We start from the raw sequence: 24,863 nt of genomic DNA on the forward strand, positions 1-24,863 counted from the left end.
TTTTGAAGGGAAGACAAAAGCAAACAACCCTCGATAGGTTGGATCTGAAAGTCAGGGTGGAGGCGGGGCTTAAAGAGCCAACCCGGGAGAAGAAAGGTATCTAAATGTCAAACAAAATTACAATTAAATTTAGTGTAAGGTAAGATTAAATTTATTTTTGAGTGTCTGCATCGTAATCCAAGTTCATTTAAATTTGTTTATGTTACGAGCGTGTTGCCGTGCAAAAAAATGTCTAATTTTAGTACTATTAAACCCATTTTAGTACTATTAAACCACTGGTTATTTGTTACTTTGTTAAAAGATGGCGAATTAGAACAAATAAAAATGTTTTTCCCAATCCAATATACTGGTTTTGGTGTCTATTTTCAGAGCGTTGTAACAAATTAATTTATTTTTAGTTCATTTCTATGGGAAACCTTCGTTTGAGTTACGAGTAAATCGACATACGAGCTCAGTCCCGGAATGAATTTAGCTCATATCTCGAGGTACCACTGTATATAGCAAATAAAAAACATTGATTACCGTATTTTCATGACTTTAAGGCGCACCGCATTATAAGGCGCACCCTCAATGTATGACATTTTTCCATATATAAGGCGCATTGTATTATAAGGCGCACTGTCTATTTTGGAGAAAATTGAATACTTGTAAGTGCGCCTTATAGTGGTGAAAATACGTTAATTGCTATTGACTTGCAGGTATGAAGCACTCACTACTTTACAGTCACCTCTAGAGCCAGCCATTGTTGATGTTTTGGATTTTTTTGGTATAAAATCTTGCAGTGGGGGAGGAGCTTTATGATGGAAGATTTTGTCCACTAAGATGGCATCTGCATATTTAACAGTATTCTTTCAGTTCAGGCGTTTGTGTTTTTTTAATATCCCACAGTGGTGGTTTTTCGTTTTTCAGTTTTTTCCATATATAAAGCGCACTGGATTATAAGGCGCACCGTCTATTTTGGAGAACATTTAAGACTTTTAAGTGCGCCTTATAGTCGTGAAAATACGGTACTTTGTTAAAAGATGGCGAATTACAACAAATAAAAATGTTTTTCCGATCCAATATCCTGTTTTTGTTGGGTTTTTTTCAGAGGTTGGGAACAAATTAATTTATTTTTAGTTCATTTCTATGGGAAACATTCGTTTGAATTACGAGTAAATCGACATATGAGCTCAGTTCCGGAACAAATTAAGCTCATATCCTGAGGTACGACTGTATATGGCAAATAAATACAAAAACATTGAGTACTAGTATGTATTATGTATATAGTTGTTTATTTTGATTTATTTTTCAGGTATCAGCTGGCCACCAACTCTGGGTGTCCATACCTGCTGCCCATAGTTGACTGGGATAGGCTCCAGCACCCCCACAGGACCCTTGTGAGGGTAAGCATTATGAAGAATAAATATTCCAGGTAAATAAAACAGTAAAAACTACTTTTTTTGGCATCTGGCCTTTAGAAAAGTTGATTTTCTCAAATGTTGACTGCACAATTTGGGTTTGTTTTCCACTTTTGGGAGTATTTCTGTCACTTTTTAATCTTTTAAGACCACTCGTGACCTTTCAGATAATATCCTGTGATGTCTGATATCAAAAGACAAAAATGAGAAATATTTTAAATATCCCAAGTATGGCAAATATTTCACTTGAGCGAGTTTTAGTCGTTGAAGGTCATTTTATGAAGAAAGGCATTTTTTTACCTAAGAGACATCAGAAAAGGGAGCATTCCATTTTTAGTTGACCCTCAAATTTGATCACTCAAGCGTACGTTTTTGTATCAGCCGCAGACAAAATGGCGTACCGCACTTGTGGAAAGAATCCTTGGATAATTTGCTATTTTGTCAAGAATAGCTTGTGTGAAGAGCTATTTTATGGAAGATTATATTGCATTCACCTTGAAAATTAAGGATAAAAATACATGGCTGTTTTTCAAATTAATGTATTTTTGGGGGTGTTTTTTTTAATTTAATTAAAACAATAAAAATAAATAAATACATTAATTTGGAATAAAAAAAGAAATTAATTCAAAAACAGTCCGGGAAAATAAATTAATTGGAAAAATGGAGAAGAAAATAAGTAATTAAAAAAAACACTTGAGAAAATACATTTATTTGAAAAACTATGAAAAAAATCAAAAGACAACCCTAGGAATTAAATTAAGTTAAAAAATAAGGAAGTAATTCTAGTTTAAGAAAAGCAGATAAAATAAATTTATTGTAAAAATGAAGAAAATAATTAATTCATAAACAACCTGAGAAAATAAATTAATTTGAAAAATGAAAGGAGAAAAAATAAAAAAATAATCCCAAAGATAAATGAATTTGAAAAACAAAGAATAAAAATATTCCAAAAACCAGAAATTAAATTAATTTGAAAAATAGTGATTTTAAAGATCATTAATTCAAACCCCGAAACATTTATTTGAAAGCAGAAAAAAAATCAAAAACAACCCCAAAATATAAAAAAATAAAAAAACAAAGGTAAAAATAAATCCCCAAAACAACCCCAAAAATAAATTATCTTGAAAAACAATCCAAAAAAAATCCCAAAACAACCTCAAAAAATAAATTCATTAGAAAAATCACCAAGTCTTTTTATTTTTAACTTCTAAGCTGAATGCAATAAGCTTCCATACTACTTGGCCGAAAACTCTGCTTTTAGCCGCCTGTTTGTAAGTGCGTGGGTTGTGATGGTGTATTGAATCACTCCGTGTCCCTGGTGGGATCTAACAAGCGAAGCTCTGACCTGAGCCGGGCTTGGAATACAGTCACGGCCTTGTTTGGACCGCGTGTAGCTGCCCGGTCGCTGTGAAACGGGCGGCACGAGTAGAAGCCATGGCAACTTTTTACTGGAATTGGGCAGTCACTCACCTGAAATTGAAGTTAAAATGCGTATAAACCATTAAGACAAGGGATGTCCAATTTAGTTTTTCAAAGGAATAAAAGGTTGCCAGGTGCCAAGTTGAAACGTGCAAACCTGTATTTACTATATAAATATAGCGCGTCAGCAAGCAATGTCAGCGTCAAACAGCGACATCTACATAATCTTCAATTTACTGCATACTGAGTGGGCTACTTTGGGGTAGATTTTAGACTTAATATGAGTAATTATGTGCTGTGTTGCATTTGTTTGTTTATTTTTTTTTTACTGCTTTAGGCCATTTTAGATATAATATTTCATTTTTTTTAAATGGATTAAAACCCTGAATATTCAGTTTTTCTATAGATGTTTATTTTAGCTTTTTTTAAATATATTTTTAGATTTTACAAAATGATTTTTGAACTAAAAACACAGGAAAAATGGATTAAAAATGTGCAATTATTGATTTAAAAGGGGGGAAATCAGGAAATTTAATATACATCATATTTAGATTTTTTTAAATTATAAATGGATTAAAAGAACTGGATTAAAATCCCTGAATATTCCGTTTTTTATCGATCTTAAACAATGTTTATTTTAGCTTTTTTTAAATATATTTTTAGGTTTTACAAAATGATTTTTGAACTAAAAACAGAAAAAAATGGATTAAAAAGGACAATCATTGATTTAAAAGGGGAAAATCAGGAAATTTAATATACATCATATTTAGATTTTTTGAAATTATAAATGGATTAAATACCCTGAATATTCCGATTTTTATCGATCTAAAACAATGTTTATTTTAGCTTTTTTTAAATATATTTTTAGATTTTACAAAATGATTTTTGAACTAAAAACAGAAAAAAATGGATTAAAAAATGACAATTATTGATTTAAAAGGGGGAAAATCAATTTAACATAGATCATATTTAGATTTTTTAAAATTATAACTTTATTAAAAGAACTGATTAAAAGCCCTGAATATTCCGTTTTTTATAGATCTAAAAAGCAATGTTTATTTTAGCTTATTTTAAATACATTTTTAGATTTTACTAAATGATTTTTGAACTAAAAACACAGAAAAAAATGGATTAAAAATTGACAATTATCAATTTAAAAGGGGGAAAATTAGGAAATTTAATATAACATCTATACTCTTCATTTTAATTTGATCCTAAAACAGAAAATCAACACTTTCCCGGGCCACACAAAATGATGCGGCGGTCCAGATTTAGCCCCTGGGCCACCACTTTGACACCTGTGGTTTAAAAGGAAAGGCAATCATTTTTAAGGAAAGCAATTGGCTGAGGTTACCAGATATGCAAATCCATTGATATCTTCAATTTGAATTAAAAGGACACAAACTTTGAATTCTGAACAAAATAAAAACAAAAATGTTATTTTTATTTGGCATCCGTTCAAAAGTGTGCAAAAACAAAGTCACTGTTTTTTTGCAGAAGAAATCCACAGCAGGTCTCATACAAAACTGCTCAAAAATCCAAATACTGCATATTTATTGTGCGATAAATATCAATTTTCATTTTCAGCAGAATAACATTACCTGAAAAAGTTGTGTCACAGTGGATAAAAATAACTTCATGTTGTCATTAATATTAATAAAGTGAAATCAATAGATTAATAAGCGCATCTCTAATGAACCAAAAAACTAATAATAATAATAATCTACATGCTCAGATGGCATTTCCATAAATTGTCCATATTTTTTTTAAAAAACTTTTGTTCCATAAATGGTCCATATTTTTTAAAAAAAACTTTTGTTCCATAATTGGTCCATATTTAAAAAAAAAAAACTTTTGTTCCATAAATGGTCCATATTTTAATTAAAAAAAGTTCCATAAATGGTCCATATTTAAAAAAAAAACTTTTGTTCCATAAATGGTCCATATTTTTTAAAAAAAACTTTTGTTCCATAAATGGTCCATATTTTAAAGAAAAAACTTTTTTCCATAAATGGTCCATATTTAACAAAAAAACTTTTGTTCCATAAATGGTCCATATTTTAAAGAAAAAACTTTTGTTCCATAAATGGTCCATATTTTTTTAAAAAAACTTTTGTTCCATAAATGGTACATATTTAAAAAACAACTTTTGTTCCATAAATGGTACATATTTAAAAAACAACTTTTGTTCCATTAATTGTCCATATTTAACAAAAAAACTTATGTTCCATAAATGGTCCATATTTTAAAGAAAAAACTTTTGTTCCATAAATGGTCCATATTTAAAAAAAAACTTATGTTCCATAAATGGTCCATATTTTTTTTAAAAACTTTTGTTCCATAAATGGTACATATTTAAAAAACAACTTTTGTTCCATACATTTTCCATATTTTAAAAAAAAAACTTTTGTTCCATAAATGGTCCATATTTAACAAAAAAAACCTTTGTTCCATAAATGGTCCATATTTAAAAAAAACGTTAGTTCCATAAATGGCCCATATTTTTAAAAAGAATTGTTCCATAAATGGTCCATATTTTTTAAAAAAAACTTTTGTTCCATAAATGGTCCATATTTAAAAAAAAAAAACTTTTTTTCCATAAATGGTCCATATTTAAAAAAACAACAACTTTTGTTCCATAAATTGTCCATATTTTTTAAAAAAAACTTTTTTTCCATAAATGGTCCATATTTTAAAAAAAACTTATGTTCCATAAATGGTCCACATTTAAAAAAAACTTTTGTTCCATAAATGGTCCATATTATAAAAAATACCGTATCGAGCAATATTTTTACTCTTGTCAAAATATGGCATTAATTTTTGTACAACAATAAATACCAAACGTATTGGCTGACATGTATAATTTAATATTTTTTAATAGATATGGGAGGTACTTTTGGATTTTTCAGTCCGTACCTCTCTGGAAAAGGAGAACCTGCTCCTTAAAAGTCGGGTTTTCAGTTTTATAAACCTGGCGGGGCAAAACTAGAAAGTGATTTTTAATTCAAACCAAGCGCTTTTTTCTCGTAAATTGTGATCGATATAAAAAAATATGGCTCAAGGCCATAAATTAACTAAAATAAAATAGAAAAAATAATACATAGAAGCACTTTTAAGCAGGTAGTTTTCACGTTTCCATTCAGCCAATCACAGAGCTTGAATCGTGTGTTAAAAATTTAAAAATGTGACCTATTTTGTGATGTATCAAATCCATTTTTTTTATTGATCAAATGATAAATTGTGTAGCGTTTATAAAATATCTTAAGGCACTATTTTCTAAAAATTGAATGAAAAATACAAAATTTAAAAACCATAATCCTCTTCTCTAAAAAAGTATCAGTAATTTTTTTATTTATTCATTTTCTGAGCCACTTAAAAGGATCGCAGGGGGTGCTGGAGTCTATCCCAGCTGACTTTGAGTACCAGGCGGGGGACCCTGCCAGCCAATTGCAGGACAAGTAATCTTAGCTAGGTTCAATTTAGCATCTAATTAGCCTAGCATGCATGTTTTTGGGATGTGGGAATAAACTGGAGTACCCAGAGAAAACCTACACAAGCATAGGACATAAAATCCACACAGGAGGAACGACTTGGGTTCGAACCCAGGACCCCAGACTGCGTGACCGACGTTATAAACCACTTATCCAACAGACCACCCTGGGGGATGTGGGAGGAAACTGGTGTACCCAGAGAAAACCCCCACACGCACAGAACATACAAATGCCTCACAGGTGGAACGACCTGGGTTCGAACCTGGGACACCAAGACTGCGAGGCCGACGTGATAAACCACTTAACCACCCTGGGGGATGTGGGAGGAAACTGGAGTACCCAGAGAAAACCTACACAAGCACAGAACATACAAATTCCTCACAGGTGGAACGACTTGGGTTCGAACCCGGGACTCCAGACTGCGAGGCATGCATGATAAACCACTTATCCGCTGGACCACCCAATTTTTTTTTACATTTTTTTTTAAAATTTAATCGAAAAACTAGACCACTTTGTCGACCACTCCCACCCAAAAACTAAACAACATCCTTCAAACCTCACAACACAACCCATGAAAGCCATTTTTATTCATCCTCCGCCACGAACAAGTGCAAATCCCCATCAAGTTTTGAGATATTCCGGCGTGGAATAATTAAACAGCAGGAAATCCAGACGATAAAGATTGAACAGCCTTTTCTGATAAAAAGGACTAATATGCTTAAAGAAGCGCGCCGCCATGTCGCCATCCGTCCGGGTACTTTTCCCCGAAGTTGGGAAACGAAGCGTGTCGTCCACCCCCGCCAAAGACAACACGGCGCGGGCATCTCGCTCCAGGGTTTCGTACTTACCCACCACGTCGTAGCGAATCAAACACGGGTGGCAAAGGGAATGTACCCTCTCCCAATGTTCATTAAAGGGTTCCTCACGTTGGGTACGGGGGTCCGCCAAGTACTGGACGAATTCGTGGAAGGCTACGTCGTCCCCTTTCTCCAAGGCCCGTGGGTCGGGTCGGGGGCGATGGCGTCGTACGATTTTGGTGCCGTAGCGTTTGTGGAAGGCCGTGTTGTAGCTGCGGGTGAATTTGTTGCGGTAGGCCGACACCAGGCGCTCGAAGGGTTCGCGTACGAAGACGAATTTGAGGTAGCCGCGAAGGCGACGGTTGATTTCGGGGACTGAGAATTCGGATAGAGTGCGGAGGTTGCCTGCTATGTGGGCTTCGTTGGCTGGGATGTCCAAGGGTTCTGTCAGGCGGCCGTCGCTGCTTAGGACCATTAGGACGCGTTTCCAGTTGGTGCATGCTACCTGGAAAGGCCAAGAAAGGGTTAATTGTCAAACTGCCTGTGGTCTGCGGGCCGAATACAGCTTAATTTGAGTATTCCAGTAAACTCATTGCAAAATGACATAGAACTAACAATATGCCCACTTTTTTCAAAACTGTATTAGTCACTAATACTAATAATTAGTGCAAAGAATGAGTAAATTATCAAAATGTTTATTAAAAGAATTTTCCTTTTACATTATGAACAATATATTATGAACAAGAGAATAACATAAGAACATAAATAAATGTCAATGCATGTTGTCTGCACGTACTAAAACACTGCGCCCCTAGCGGATAATACAAGAACTACACATTTTAAAGAAAATTCTTTTTTTTTTTTATACAATGCAGCTTTCTTCCCCGGGCCGTACCAAACCACCAGACGGGCCGGATCCGGCCCGCGGGCCGTATGTTTGACACCCATGGGTTAACATTTAGGCTTGTTAATGTCGGGGAGCAATTCCGAGTTTGGTTTTGGAATTTGTTCTGTTTAAATTTAATTGAGAAAGGGTTTTTTTGGTTTTTAGGGGTTACTTTACGTTTTTTTCAAAAATTTAATTTGTTTTTATATTAGATTTTCTGTGGTTAATTCATTTTTTTTAAATTAATTCTGTTGAATTGAAATTAGGAGGAAAACAATGGATTTTCAGGGGTTATTTTTTTTCTTACAAAAAAATAAGATTTATGTAGAAGTGAAATTGAGGAAAAAAACATGAAATTATTAATGGTAATTTTTTTAATGGAAATAGTTTTTGTTGAACTGAACTTGAATTTTTAAATTAATTCTGTTGTAGTGAAATTGAGAAAAATATTGGATTTTTAGAGGTTTCCTTTTGTTTAAATTGAAAATAAATATTTTAAAATAATTCTGTTGAACAGAAATTGAGTAAAATATTGGATTTTTAGTGATTTCTTTTTGTTTAATTTTAAAATAAATATTTTAAAATAATTTTGTTAAACAGAAATTGAAAAAAATATTGGATTTTTAGTGGTTTCTTTTTGTTTAAATTTAAAATAAATATTTTAAAATAATTCTGTCCAACTGAAATTGAGAAAAACATTGGATTTTTAGGGTTCCTTTATGTTTAAATTGAAAATAAATATTTTAAAATAATTCTGTTGTACTGAAATTGAGAAAAATATTGTTTTTTTAGTGATTTCCTTTTGTTTAAATTGAAAGTAAATATTTTAAAATAATTCTGTTGAACAGAAATTGGGAAAAATATTGGATTTTTAGTGGTTAACTGTTGTTTAAATTAAAAATGAATATTTTAAAATAATTCTGTTGAACAGAAATTGAGAAAAATATTAGATTTTTAGTGGTTTCCTTTAAAAAAAACATTTTAGAATAATTTTGTTGAAATGAAATTGAGAAAAACATTGGATTTTCATTGGTTAATACTTTCTTTAAAAAACAACAACAATTCTGTAAAAAACTGCAATTAAGAAAAATATATGATGTTCAGAGATTAATGTTCTTTTTTTTTTTATATCTAAAGTCATTTTTCCAGGAAGATTATTCAACTAAAATTGACCAAAACAAACCCCCACCAAATTTGATAGTGAAAATAACTTAGTTGTGTTGAATGATGCCATTTTTGAAAAATTTAAACGGCATTTAAAGTGACGGTAAACCAACCTTGGGCACATAGCAGTAAATGAGATTGTGTTTGTCATCCACGATGAGATGTTTAAGATCTTCGGGAGAAAGTACCCTTCTCTTCTTTGTGTGACTCAAACATGCCCGTTCCAACAATTCCCTCCGACCTTGAAGGGACTTCTGATCGGCCAATAGTTGCGCTTGCTGGAAAAAGGGCGGGCGTTAAAAAGAAATATAGGCGGGGCTTAAAATTCAAAACACACACTGATGTAAACAAGCGAACCGTGCGGAATATTAAAGATTTTTTTTGTAGTTTAGTTAGGCAAAATACTTTGTTTGGGCCGCATTGTCTTTCTGCAGTTTTGTGTATGTTGTGTTTTTATGCGCATATAAGCCATACCATTGATTTTGAAGTTTAGTTTGGCAAAAATACATTGTTTCGGACACTTTTTTTTTTTACGTCATGGCGTTTTGTCTTTGCTATTTTGTAGTTTTGTGCATGTAGTTTTTTTATGCGCATATAAGCCGTACCCTGGATTTTGGCAAAATACATTTTTTTGGCCGCATTTTCTTGCGTCATGGCGTCATGGTGTTTTGTCTTTGCGATCTTGCAGTTTTGTGCATGTAGTTTTTTATGCGCATATAAGCCGTACCCTCAATTTTGAAGTTTATTTTGGCAAAAATAGACGTCAACATAAGTTTTGTTTTGCATTTTATGTTTATCTTTTCTCTATTTTGAAAATATCGGCCGCATTGTTTTGCGTCATGGCGTTTCGTCTTTCGCCATCTTGCAGTTTTGTGCATGTCGTCTTTTTATGCGCATATAAGCCGTACCTTCGATTTTGAAGTTTATTTTGGCAAAAATAGACGTCAACATGAATTTTATTTTGCATTTTATCTGTTTATCTTATCTCTATTTTGAAATGAATATATATCGGCCCCATTGTCTTACGTCATGGCGTTTTGTCTTTTGCCATCTTGCAGTTTCATGCATGTCGTCTTTTTATGCACATATATAAGCCGTAGACTCGATTTTGAAGTTTATTTTGGCAAAAATACACGTCAACAAGACAAAAATAGACATCAACATGCATTTTTTTTTTGCATTTTATGTGTTTATCTTTTCTCTATTTTGAAATATGTGACCGAATCGGCCGCACTGTCTTGTGTCATGGCGTTTCGTTTTTGCCATCTTGCAGTTTTGTGCATGTCGTCTTTTTATGCGTATATAAGCCGTACCCTCGATTTTGAAGTTTATTTTGGCAAAAATAGACGTCAACATAAATTTTATTTTGCATTTTATTTATTTATCTTTTCTCTATTTTGAAATAAATAAATATCGGCCACATTTTTTTACGTCATGGCGTTTTGTCTTTGCTATCTTGCAGTTTTGTGCATGTCGTCTTTTTATGCACGTATAAGCCGTTCCCTCGATTTTGAAGTTTATTTTGGCAAAAATACACGTCAACATGACGAAAATTGACGTCAACATAAATTTATTTTGCATTTTATCTGTTTATCCTATCTCTATTTTGAAATAAAAAAATGTGGCCGCATTTTCATGCGTCATGGCGTTTTGTCTTTGCCATCATGCAGTTTTGTGCATGTCGTCTTTTTATGCACATATAAGCCGTACCCTCGATTTTGAAGTTTATTTTAGCAAAAATACACGTCAACATGACAAAAATAGACATCAACATACATTTTATTTTGCATTTTATCTGTTTATCTTTTCTCTATTTTGGGGGATTCGAACTCGGAGTCAATCCCTACCAGATATCCATGTCCTCACCTGGTCTCCACTGTATAGATTCTGCAACGGAGTTCTGTTTTTCTTCATTCTGCCGCCCGTCCCAACATCGTTTTCTGCGTCAGACATACATAATACATGAGACCCTAACTAATACCTCATGTTGAAGACTCTTCGTCCTCTAGAAAGAACACGGTGTCCTGTCCTAATACACACTGCAATATGCTACGACATAAAGACAAGTGTATTCTCTCACATTGCGCAAGAAGGAAAATGTCCACAGGGGGGAATTGCGCTGAAGGAACTGATCGAAAAGATTGGAATTCCTCCATGGTTTGTTCTGTGGGTCTTTTTTTTCGTTTTCAGTGTCTCTTTGGCCGACCAATCCCATCCCCCCACCGAGGGCCGACTGCGGCTAACGAGGTTGCGCCAGAGAAGTGATTTCTTTAGCACATGTGCCTCAAACAATGTATATAAGTTGGCTTTAGGACTTTAGAAAAACTTGGGCAAAGGACTTTTGGTATTAATTTCATACCTGGCAACCTCGGGGCAATTGTCCCCCTTATTAATGATTGGAATTCTCCTTATTAACTATGCGCATGCATGCTTTTGTATGTAGTAAATTCAAGATTCTGTAGATGTCGCTGTATGACACTGACAGGTTGACTGTCTGGGTACATTGCTTACTGACGTGCTATATTTATATAGTGAAAAGGGTGGAAGTGACTAATTAGATTAGATTAGATAACTTTATCCAGTATTTGGGATATTTTACTGTTACAGTAGGAAGAGGGTGAGAATACAGACACAGAAAAAGATATTTTAGGCGTAAATAAATAGGTCATAAATTAGTTAATAAATAAATAAATGAATAAATAAATATATAAATGAATAAACGAATAAATAAGTATATAAATAAATGAATAAATAAATATGTGAATACATAGACCAATGAATAAACAAATAAATAAATATATAAATAAATATGTAAATACACAAATGAATGAATAAACAAACAAATAAATAACATAAATAAGTTAATTAATGAATAACATAAATAAGTTGATAAATAAATAACATAAATACGTTAAGAAATAAATAACATAAATAAGTTAATAAATAAATAACATAAATAAGTTAATAAATAAATAAGATATTAAGTAAATAAATAAATAACATAAATAAATTAATAAATAAATAACATAAATAAGTTAATAAATAAATAACATAAATAAGTTAATAAATAACATAAATAAGTTCATAAACAACATGAATAAGTTAATAAATACATATATAAATGAATAAACAAATAAATAAAAATGTGATGAATTAATAAACAAATAAATAAATAAACTTACATAAATGAATAAATAAATATGTAAATACATAAATGAATAAATACACAAACAAACATATAAATAAATAAATGAATAAATAAACATATAAATAAATAGACGTGTTGTCGAAATAAATAAATATATACATTTAAATAGCTCCCGGGCTTGCGTGGGTTTTATTCTGGGTACTCCTGCTTCCTCCCACATTCCAAGAACACGAATGCTAAGCTAATCAGACACTCTAAATTACATATGAGTGCTAGCATGAATGGTTGTTCGTGTCATTCTGCCCTGCTATTGGTTACCAACCAACTCATGGAGTCCCCGCCTCCTTCCCATAGTTGGCAGAGATAGGCCCCAGCACCCCCACGATCCTTGTGAGGATAAGCGGTTGAGAAAATCAACAAATCACTGAAACCAAGTTCGAATCTACCTACGTTACTTGACCTTAATTTTTAAGTCTGTTACGTTTGTTCTCCAAAACGTTATAAATAAAGTTGCCTGAGTCAGCATTCCTTCTTCAAAGGAGTTCAAGCGTTTCCTGTCACATGGTGACGAGATTCAGTCACAGGATATGACTACTTACTTACTTACTTACATACGTGGAGAAGCCAGATAGCAGATCACATGAAAATGCTTAAATTTCCACATTGTTTGCAATCTTTCATTTCAGAGGGCAAGTGAATGCATCGTCACATGCAACGTTGTCATGAGTTTCTTGTAAAAAAAAAATGACTGTCCACTGTTTAATGATAAATGGGAAGAAGTTACATGTTTTATCAAAATTACACAACCCAGGTGTGTCGTATTTCTCTTAAAATTTGGAAGAATTCGAAAGCTAATTTGCGAAACGTCTACTCAGCAATAATTACATTCATTATTGTAATAATTGCACCTTGGTTTTGCTTTGTTGTGAACATACTTCCAGACGATGCGTCGTTAAAACGATTAATTCCGCGTTTTGTGATGACTTAATCCTCCGACACTTTGCTAAAAAAAATGCGTTAAAACCTCAACCTGAGTTTGATTTATTTTGATTTTTTCACACTTAGGGGCAATTTAAAGTGTCCTATTAGCTTAGCATGAATGTTTTTGGTATTTTGGAGGAAACTGGAGTACCTGGATAAAACCTACACAGGCCCAGGGAGAACATGCAAACTCCACATAGGTAGATCGACCTGGATTTGAACCCAGAACCCTCACTGTGAGGCCAACGCGTTAAACACTTATCCACAGGGCTGCCCTGAACACATTTATATTCATGTTAATAAACATATACATGTAAATTTTGTATTTATTCGAGTATAACGCGCAAAATTGGTGCTTGGACGTTTGGTCGCCGGTGTTTTGGTTCCTTTTGGTCGCCGGTCAAATGGTGACAGAGTTTACGAAAGTGTAAATATTGATGGACATTTACAAATGACTTGGCTTTGTCCACTTGAGCAAGAAGAGCTCATGGTTGGTTGCCAGGGAGTTGAGCATGTTGTAGGCAGCCCATGAGAACAGGCCAAGTGTCTTGTTAAAAAGTCTTGTAAAAAAGGATTAACACCACAATAGGGTCACGGCCAGAAGATTGAATTTTCTAATTTTGTTGAGGTTTTGCTTTGAAGTATCAGCATTTTTTTTGACAAACTTTGGGATAATGCCAAGTATTATATGCAAATATTAACTTAAGAATTTAACTACCGTATTTTCACGACTATCAGGCGCACTTAAAAGTCTGAAATTTTCTCCAAAATAGACAGTGCGCCTTATTATCCAGTGCGCCTTATATATGGAAAAAAAAAACAGAAAACCAAAAACGAAAAATCACCACTGTCGGATATTAAAAAAACAAACGCCTGAAGTGAAACAACAGTGTTAAATATGCAGATGCCATCTTAGTTTAAAACATCTTCCATCATATAGCTCCTCCCCCACTGCAAGATTTTATACCAAAAAAATCCAAAACATCAACAATGGCTGGCTCTAGAGTAGTGAGTGCTTCATACAAGGAAGTCAATAGCAATTACTGTATTTTCACCACTATAAGGCACACTTAAAAGTCTTACATTTTCTCCAAAATAGACAGTGCGCCTTATAATACAGTGCGCCTTCTGATACAGTGCGCCCTATAATACACCGCACCTTATAATACAGTGCGCCTTATAATACAGTGCGCCTTATAATACATATATTTATGGTGAATTAAATGATGATAAATAATGATTTGGCAACCCACTGTGGTGAATAATCTTTGATTTTACTGAATATCAAGCTGTTTTTGATGAATATTCTTTGACTTTTGAATTGTATGTTAAGCTATTTCTAATTCCTACACTATCTTTTTGCATTGTGAAATGAAAACTAGCATAACTAGCCTAACTAGCCTAACTAGCATAACTAACCTAACTAGCATAACTAGCCTAACTAGCATAACTAACATAGCTAGTATAACTAGCATAACTAGCACAACTAGCATAACTATCCAAAGTATTAGAACCCTTTTTAAATATAGCGTTACCAACTAGCATAACTAGCATAACTAGCATAACTAGCACAACCAGCATAACTATACAAGGTATTAGAACCCTTTTTAAATATAGCGTTACCACCATTATTGTTAGTTTTCCATCTTGCTAGCATCTGCTAGTTAGCATCTTAATTACCCAACCCAAAACAAACTGTGTTGGATATTACATAGTCACACTTTGTATAATATTGTCATTTTTTGAAGTATATAAATAGTTACTTTTCTCTCCTGCTTTGAACTTTGCAGTTTACAGCCCAGTAAGCCTTAATGATAGACTTTTAGATTTTTTTTCATATAAACATCCTCTAAAATAAACTTTGGTTAAGAGCCACAGTGTGACCTATTTATGAAAAATATATTAAATAATTTTCCTGTCAAATTGGGTGAATACTACCTATTGCCAAATAAAACTTCACATATTATTTGGCTATTATAATTATGACTTTGAAAAAAAAAGTCTTTTAATCTTCTATCCAGATTGAACTGGATTTAAAACTGTAAACGTTTTAAAGTTTGCTCAATTCCGATTAACATAAACCACCTTCTTTTGTATCATACGTGGTATTGCACCCCCAACCACAACTTCCTCTCAGATCCAGGAAATGAAGCAATGCGCCCCGACGCAAACACTTAGCGGTCAGGGTTCAAACTCGGTTGAGTGTTTCGGCCTTTACGTTTGCTTGGTAAAATGTCACCATGTTATAAACAAGGCAGCACCCAATTTCAATCAAAAATACGTGTGTGGGCCATTTTGGTTTATCTTTGGTCATCGGCGAAAATCTCAGTGTGATTTTGTGGCTAAATTAGCTTCCCTGTTTGAAAACCTCTTCCTCTTAATCATCGTGATAAATTGCGGAAGACATTTTGTGTGTCATTGACTTTGTAAACATTTCTGTGAATGGTAAAAATAATCTTAAAACTACATACAGTTTTTTAGGGAGGTTAGCATAGAATTTTATTTGCGTTTTCCTTTGATTATTGTGACTTTGCTTATCGCAAATTCACTTGTTTGCGATTTATTTTCTGCTATTAATTATTTACATTTTTTTTTAGGTTCATAAAAATGTGAAAATCCGACGACTGGCGGTGAAGAAATTAAAAAGGTAATTATAATAAGGGTGATGCTTTGTGATTTTTTGATTATTGCGGTCAGGTCTGCTCTATATTAACCGTGATATTCGAGGGATTACTGTATACAGTTATGCCTTTACTTACAAAATGCATCTACATATGAATGAATCAGGTTACAAAAAGCCTCTACTTACGAATGTATCTACTTACGGAATAATCATGATACAAAAAAAGCCTCTATTTACAAATGTGTCTACATCCGAAATAACCAAGATACAAAATGCCTCTACTAACGAATGCATCTATATTAAAAATAATCAGGATACAAAAAGCCTCTACTTACAAATACATCTACTTACGAAATATTCAGGATACAAAAAGCCTCTACTTACAAATGCATTTACATACAAATGAATCAGTGTACAAAAAGGCGCTACTTACAAATGCATTTATATTAAAAATAATCAGGATACAAAAAAAGCCTCTACTTACAAACGTGTCTACATACGAAATTATCAGGATACAAAATGCCTCAACTTACGAATGCATCTACATATGAAATTAATCAGGATACAAAAAGCCTCTACTGACAAAAGCTTCTACTTACGAAATAATCAGGATACAAAAATCCTCTACTTAGGAAATAATCAGGATATAAAAAAGCGTCTACTTACAAACGCATCTACACACGAAATGATCTGGATACAAAAAGACTACTTACAAACAAATCTACATATTAAATAATCAAGATAAAAAAAGCCTCGAAATTAAAAAAAAAGTTTTGTTTATGTGCGAATGTGTACTCAGCTACCACTCACATTTCCATTCCTTTAGAAAATACCTCTGCCTTTCCTATTCTTTTAAATGGCGTCATATTAATTGTCTTACCTTTTTTTGCTGACATACATGCATTTGCACACTTATTTCATACAAAATATAACATTTTTAAAGGAGCTAGTATGAAAGATCATGGAATAAATTAATGTTAAATATGTCTCTACTTACAAAAAAAATCCAGGTTACAAGTTATTTTCATAAGTAGTATATATATATATATAAGTATAACTATATTGATACCTGGATTTTCACCTTATTAAAAGTCAAAGTATCGCAAAATGTTCCACCAAAATTGTGCGCTAATGCTAACAACTAAAGCTAGCTTCACCTCTGCTACTCACTACTACAAAGATTTCCAGACAAAACAGAGATGCAGCTGGTCAGGAGACTCTCGAGGGGGTGCCGTTACAAAAGGGGGTCAGGGGACAACCCTCATCCGGTGTAGAAAATGTGTTTTTGTTTTCGCTTTAAAGCATTAATTGACTAAAATTACTCGCTACATTAATATTCTTGCAAATTTTAATGTATTGTGATCGTCTCATTCTCCAAAGTACGTAACCGAAATGCATTAGTTTTGAAAGGGAAACTTAAGAATGCTAAAAAAGAATGTTTTTTTTAATGAGAACAGACTTTTTGGCGAGATACACCTGGATGTCATTAAAGCAGATGAGATGATGTGAGTTTACGACAGGTGAAATTCTTTGGAACGTTGAGCAGACACTTGTGTTTTTTTTAATGTTGTCTTTAATGATAGACAACACTCCCGCTGGGTTAGTTGTCCACTTCCATGCGGAAGAATCGTTTGAAGAGATCCGTACTCCTGCTGGGCTTGAGTCATGGTGACCTCATTTAGGTCCTCAATTCGTGATAAGATGTTTTTTTGGATTTTTAATTATTTGGTTCATTTTGTGTATTGTATGTTTGCATTAACTTTTTAAAGTGGAGGTTAGAAAGTCATTAGGAATTGAGAGATTACATGCAAAAAAGATGGTTAAAGTTATTTTTGGGGTTTAAATAACGTAATTTTGTTGTTCGCAAGATTTTTAGTTGACATCATTAAATTTTAGACCTGTTTAGAAAATCTTGGCAGGAAAAAAAGGATAAAAATATTTTTGGCTATAACTTAGAAAGGTGGACATGTTTTATTTTCAAACATATTAAATGTGTTTAGAAGCAAATAATCGAAATGATTGTTCAAATTTCAGCAAAAAGTGATCAAAAATTGAAATAACCATTTTATTAAGACACACAAACAGATAGTAATCAACATAATAAAAATATCTTATGGATTTTTGTATAAGTGCATACCGTATTTTCACGACTACAAGGCGCACTTAAAAGTCTTAAATTTTCTCCAAAATAGACAGTGCGCCTTATAATCCAGTGCGCCTTATATATGGAAAAAAACAGAAAACTAAAAACCACCACTGTCGGATATTAAAAAAACACAAACGCCTGAACTGAAACTACTGTGAAATAGGCAGATGCCATCTTAGTTTAAAACATCTTCCATCATATAGCTCCTCCCCCACTGCACGATTTTATACCAAAAAATCCAAAACATCAACAATGGCTGGCTCTAGAGGTGACTGTAAAGTAGTGAGTGAGTGCTTCATAACTGGAAGTCAATAGCAATTACCATATTTTCACCACTATAAGGCGCACTTAAAAGTCTTACATTATCTCCAAAATAGACAGTGCGCCTTATAATACAGTGCGCCTTATATATGGAAAAAAATGTAATTCATTGAGGGTGCGCCTTATAATGCGGTGCGCCTTATAGTCGTGAAAATACGGTAAGCATTTTTGAAGGGGCATCCCTACTTCGCGGAAATTCACTTATCGCGGATGGTGCCGGTCCCCATTAACAGCGATAACCGAGGGAACACTGTAAACGGCTCCAAAAATGAATGAATGAATGAATGTGTGGCCATGTGTTTCAAATACTACATTGTTCCTGTGTGTGTGTATATGGCTACAGTAAGCGTGAGCTAAAATTGACCGTGGTGAAGAACTAAACTGACTCACGCGGAGGTCTTTGATGGTTTTGGTTTAAAGCTGCGAGGAGGAATCCATCAATGTCACAAAAACCTACCGAGTGTACTTTGGTGGATTTGGCTTGTGTGAGGCCGACTGTAGCGTATCAGAGAGAAACTTGTCTGTTCCAGATTGTTCAAATTTAACATACAAATGTTGACTTTTTGGTTGATTCTGGTGCATTAGATTTGACACTAGTATGTATTAACTTAGAACAACTTCATCCTTCAAAAATAAAATAAAAAATAGACGTATATAGCAAGCTGTAATGCTTCACACTGTGCTGAGATTTGACATATGAGCAAACATAAACGACACACGGCATAACTGTGTGTAAATGTTGTTTTTGAGGGAAACATGAACTTGAATGTTTCGTTTTTTCTTAGTATTTCTTAGTCTTTTCTAATTTGACAATAAAAAATGGTACAATGTTGGCAAATTGGTCTTAATTATAATGTTTTTGTAGCAACATGCTTGTAGTCATGTACTGTAAAGTTGTATTTTAGTTGTATTATCTACTCTTGGATAAAAGAAATTTGACACACACTAGTAGCAGTGTTCTCGTTACCTCTGCGTCCTGCGTCTGATACGCACAGCTTTTCTTCCAGACGCACAATTTCAAGTAATGTGCTTTTTTCGGACGCAAAGAAATTTTTATCAAAAAAAAAACCAAAACACATATATCCGATAGCAAACCAATTTATTCCACATAATCTTTGCGAAATAATTCTCGCGAGACTAGCAGACACTAGCAGACGAAGGAGAGAAAGCGATAGCAAGAGTTTCGTAATAGTGTAAGAAAGATAAAAAATGTTTCAGAAAAAGCAAAACAGTCTGGATAGTTATTTCGCAGTTAAAAATACAACTAGTAAGAAAAGAACTGCAGAAGATTCGATCGATGATCATGAAGCAAAACGGGGGAAGCAAGGAAAAATACGCACATTTCAAAAGACTTTTGGCTGCAAAGAGAGGAGGATCTACGAGCTGAAAGACTAGTACAATGATAAATAAACCCTAATCCTAAACCATATAATAAATAAATTAAATCTGAATGTTTATATATCGTTGTTTATGTTTTATTTGCATCCGTAGTATGTTGGGACTCGTGACAAGTTTCCTGGGACGCACAGTTTTCAGACAAGCGAATCCCTGGGACTCGCAGTGTGCCAATTGTAAAATTATCACTGCTAGTAGGACAGTTTTAGACAGTATTGTGATGCCATTTTTTTGTTTAATAGGTTTAAAGATGATGGCCGAAGGGGTTCAGAGACGAGAGTTCACGAATGAAAATTGGAATCAAGTTCCAGGTATGTGATACGCGGTTAAATACACCTTTTCTGAAGGGAACTACACAGTCACCTCTATAGCCAACCCTTGTTGATGTGTTGGAATATTTTGTAAACTAAGGTAGCAACAGGGTGGCCCGGTGGAGCTAGTGGTTAGCGCATCGGCCTCAAAGTTTTGAGGTCCTGGGTTCAAATGCAGGTCATGTGTAGAGTTTGCATGAATTTGCATGAATTTGCATGCGTGGGTTTCCTCCAGGTACTCTGATTTACTCCCACATTCCAAAAACATCCATAAAATTGCTCCTAGCTACGAGTAATTCGTTGATTTTCTCTGTCTGCCCTGTGATTGGCTGGCCACCGGTTCAGGGTGTCCCCCCTGCCTCTGGGCCGGACTCAGCTGGGATAGGCTCCAGCACCCCTCCGTGACCCTAATGAGGATAAAGCTTTTCAGAAAATGAGATGGTAGATGAAAAGGTAGCATTAGCATATTTAACAGTATTGTCCCAGTTCAGGTGGTTGTTTTTTAAGCTAGCGAATATGTTAGGGAATATGTTAGGGAATATGTTAGCGAATATGTTAGCGAATATGTTAGCGAATATGTTAGCGAATATGTTAGCGAATATGTTAGCGAATATGTTAGCGAATATGTTAGCGAATATGTTAGCGAATATGTTAGCGAATATGTTAGCGAATATGTTAGCGAATATGTTAGCGAATATGTTAGCGAATATGTTAGCGAATATGTTAGCGAATATGTTAGCGAATATGTTAGCGAATAAGTTAGCGAATAAGTTAGCGAATATGTTAGCGAATATGTTAGCGAATATGTTAGCGAATATGTTAGCGAATATGGTAGCGGATATTTTAGCGAATATGTTAGCGAATATGTTAGCGAATATGTTAGCGAATATGTTAGCGAATATGATAGCGAATATGATAGCGAATATGTTTGCGAATATGTTAGCGAATATGTTCGCGAATATGTTAGCGAATATGTTAGCGAATATGTTAGCGAATATGTTAGCGAATAAATTAGCATCAAAAAATGCTCACTACACAGTTTATACCATAAACCTGTGGTTGAACGTGCATTTATAAACAAACTCATCATAAGTATTAACATTAAAACATGCTCCTTTTGAGAATTTCAGCATATTTTAGATAGATTCCAAGAAGTTGATTAATATGTGTATTTTTTGGGGGGCGTTTGTACACTCATCGTGTAAAATGTAAATGGTCCCTGACGTTTACTCCAAAAATAACAATGATAGCAATAACTATGGCATGACTGATGAGTTTATATTGGCACAGTGGGCAGATGTATTCCTTCCCAAGGGTGGTGGCACTTTAAAGTTAAACAATGGAGGCAAAACAATAACATGCAACGAGCTTCCTGTACCATGCAGGGTGTTGTCCATTTTGGATATACATTCTGGGTTAGCATGTTAATTAGATGGATTTCCTAATAATGTATTTTCATTCATTCATTCATTTTCTAAACTGTCACATCCTCACTTGCCTCACACGGGGTGCTGGAGCCTATCATAAATGACTTTTTGGCCAGAAGTGGGGCACACCCTGAATCGGTGGCCAGCCAATCATAGGGCACAATGAGAAAAACAACCAATCACTCGTAGCTAGGAGTAATTTCAAGTGCTAAATTAGCCTAGCATGCGTGTTTTTGGAATGTGGGAGGAAACCATAGTACCCAGAGAAAACCCACGCAGGTCCAGCGAGAACATACAAACTCTACATAGTTGGACCGCCCTGGATTTGAACCCAAAACCGCAGAACAAGGTGCTAACCACTCATCCACCTGGCCGCCATAGGGCAATATTATTATTATTAAAATTTAAATTTGATCGATCGAGCAAGCTATGACTTTTTTTTAGCCTCAGGAGCATTCTTTCTGGGTAATTACCCGAGAGAATTCCAAATTCCATTCTGCACGTGTTTCAACAAAAACAGCTGTCTAGCACCCCTGACGAGCAGTTTAATTAGGCGCAAACTAAATCAAAATACAAGTCTTTAAAAAATTCGACATATAGCACTATGGGTAACTATTTATTTATTATTCATCTCACTTACCCATCTCATTTTCTGAACCGCTTTATCCTCACTAGAGTCGTGGGGGTGCTGGAGGCTATTCCAGCTGACTTTGGTTCAAAAATTGGGGTACACCCTGAATTGGTGGCCAGCCAATGGCACAATGAGATATACAACCAATCACTCGTAGTTAGGGGCAATTTCAAGTGCTAAATTAGTCTAGCATGCATATTTTTATAATGTGGGAGGAAACTGGAGTACCCGGAGAAAACCCACATAGGCCAAGAGAGAAAACATGAAAACTCCACACAGGTGGACCGAGCTGGATTTGAACCCAGATCCCCCACCGTAAGGCCAATGCGCAAACCACCAAACCACCCGGTCGCCTTATTATAAATTTTTCATATTTATTTGTTTATAGACATTATTTGTGCATTTTGTGGTGAAGTTTTAGCTTTAAATCTCATCGTACTTGCATAAAATGACAATAAAAGCACCCAATTACAATATTATAAACACAAAAATTGAGAAAAGATCTCGGAATATGTTCCAAAAATGATTTCCAAACCCGCAATATGTTCCAAAAATTATTTAAAATGATACAAAACATCTCCATTTAATTCCGAATTGCGGTTTGTACAACATGTTCTCCTGACAGTCATTTCACGGACAACCCGTTTCTGCTCTTAACTTTATTAAAACTCGTAAAAAAGTGATTAAGTTGGAGTATTTGTAGTAACAAAAAGATCTATAAATCTATCAAAAGGAGGAGTCAATGGGGGGCGACTTACCGAGCTTTCCGGCACTCTGGTAGTAGAGCACCAGGACCACGAGAGAACCCAGGCACGTCGCCAGAAACAGGCGTCCTCCTCGGGGCATCCTCATCGTGCCGGTCGCCGGTCCTCCCGCCCGGCCGATCGGCCGTCCGTTCGGCCGGCGCTCCGTCGCGACGTCTAGCCTCGGTTCTCGTGCGTCCTTCCCCCGGCGGGGTTCACACGAAGCGGGGCCAATCGGCCGAGGAACCGGCAGTCTTTCGGAACATGAAGCGGCTGGAAGAGAGTCTGTGAGCGGCCATCCGAGACAAGTGTGGGCTGCGCTTTGGAACTATTCTCGGGGAGCCACTAAAAACATGAATTCGTCAGTAAATCATTCCATAACAAATTTGATGAGCAGAATGCCGAAAGTTAACGATCGGGGGGCGACAACCGTCTTCACGGAGGAGGCGGTTTCAGAAGCCGAATTGAAGCCGGAGAATGGAGTTTGTGGAAGTTGAACGATTTTTTTTCTTCGCCAAAACATGGAGGGGGGCCGTGGGTGGTGACGTCACGGCAAATCTCGAGCGCCCCCTCACTTTTTAGCGACTTTATTTCAAATAAATTGTGATTTTAAAAAAATCAAAAATACTTTATTGTCATCATAACCAGCTGCGTATAACAAAATTGGTGGTGCTATTCCAAAAAGGGCGTTTTTCCAGTAAAAAAAAAATACATAATTAAAATAAAGATATAAAGAGTCACAACCTGGCAACCAATAGCTTTTATTTCCAATGCTTTTTATATAGTATGATTTCCTGTAATTAATCCGTATTCATTTTGTCAAACTCTGATTTATTTAAATAATTAATTTTGAATTAATTTGGGGGCATTTTTAGGATCAATCTGTCCATTGTAAATAATACATTAGAAATATCAAACCAATTTGACCATTAAATGCTTTTAAACTCGTCTACTATCCTTTAAAGCAGGGGCGGAGAGCAGGGGGGTTTCCAAGGGTGCGGCCCCCCAAGCCACGACCCCCAGGTGGCCCTACTTTAGGGCGTAAGGTGGGCGTGTTTGCATGAGACGAGAGTATGGAACCAACTTAAACTGATAGAAAAAGCCATAATTGCTTTAAAATTTCTTAGTTAGCGGTCGGTTATGTTTACCTGGGATTCGTTAGAAAGGGGGTGGGGCTTGGAAAATTGGACTGACCCGCAAAATACCTGACCATACATCAACCGGACCTCCCACCTACTCGTAAAAATTTGGTCTAACAACCAAATCTACGACAATAAAATATTATTATTAGCGTATTAGCATATTAGCGTGTTAGCATATTAGCGTATTAGCATTATTACACCGTCACCACAAGCAAAGGCTGTCCGTTATGACGTCGGATTTTTCTGATTCTGTAACGAAAAGCCTTAGCATTGCTAAGCGGTGGAATTTGAGGGTGCTAATGTGTAGTTTCTCCTCAGGTTTTACGCTGCAGTTTGCGGTGGATTTGGGCTCAACCCTCTGCTGAGCTCACGTGGTTTTCTATTTGTGGTTCCGGGATGGGCCCAGTGTTTAGAGCTAACCGGCAAAGCTAAAAGACAATAATCAAGTGTTCGGATAAGACACGAAAAGACACTTTTCCACATGTTAAAGGGACAGTGCGCTATTTTTAAATCCCTGAATATTTATCCACTAACTTTTGAATCCAGTTTTAATCCACTTGCGGAATCGTATCAATTCTTCCAACCCACTTTTGAAGAAGTCCCACTTCTGTTCTGTCTATGTCAGACAACAAAAAAACCCACCAAAAAAACATAGCATGAGAAACCACTTTACTGTTCATGCTACATAATGAAAGACCATACAAAATGTACATAAAGCCATTAATCAGCATCACGTCAATAAATCCAAAGGTTATGCTAAATATAAAATGCGTTACGTGTAGAGGAAAGCAGCTGTTCATGGGGTGACCCCATGATCAAAACACCCAACCAAATGGTG

The 24,863-nt window shown here is 34.9% G+C and overlaps 1 protein-coding gene across 1 annotated transcript; it reads right to left on the bottom strand.

The window, feature by feature from the left end:
- Positions 1-6,801: 6,801 nt before the first annotated feature.
- On the bottom strand, positions 6,802-23,402 carry LOC144200351 (carbohydrate sulfotransferase 11-like). The gene is made up of 4 exons (XM_077722446.1): positions 22,899-23,402; positions 11,024-11,097; positions 9,271-9,435; positions 6,802-7,612 (listed from the first exon to the last, which is right to left on the bottom strand). Exons 1-4 carry the CDS (start codon positions 22,990-22,992, stop codon positions 6,932-6,934), a joined length of 1,014 nt encoding a protein of 337 aa, XP_077578572.1. The 5' UTR covers positions 22,993-23,402; the 3' UTR covers positions 6,802-6,931.
- Positions 23,403-24,863: the final 1,461 nt, after the last annotated feature.

The sequence above is a fragment of the Stigmatopora nigra genome, chromosome 1 (assembly GCF_051989575.1).
Source record: "Stigmatopora nigra isolate UIUO_SnigA chromosome 1, RoL_Snig_1.1, whole genome shotgun sequence".
In the NCBI taxonomy this organism is placed as follows: domain Eukaryota; kingdom Metazoa; phylum Chordata; class Actinopteri; order Syngnathiformes; family Syngnathidae; genus Stigmatopora; species Stigmatopora nigra.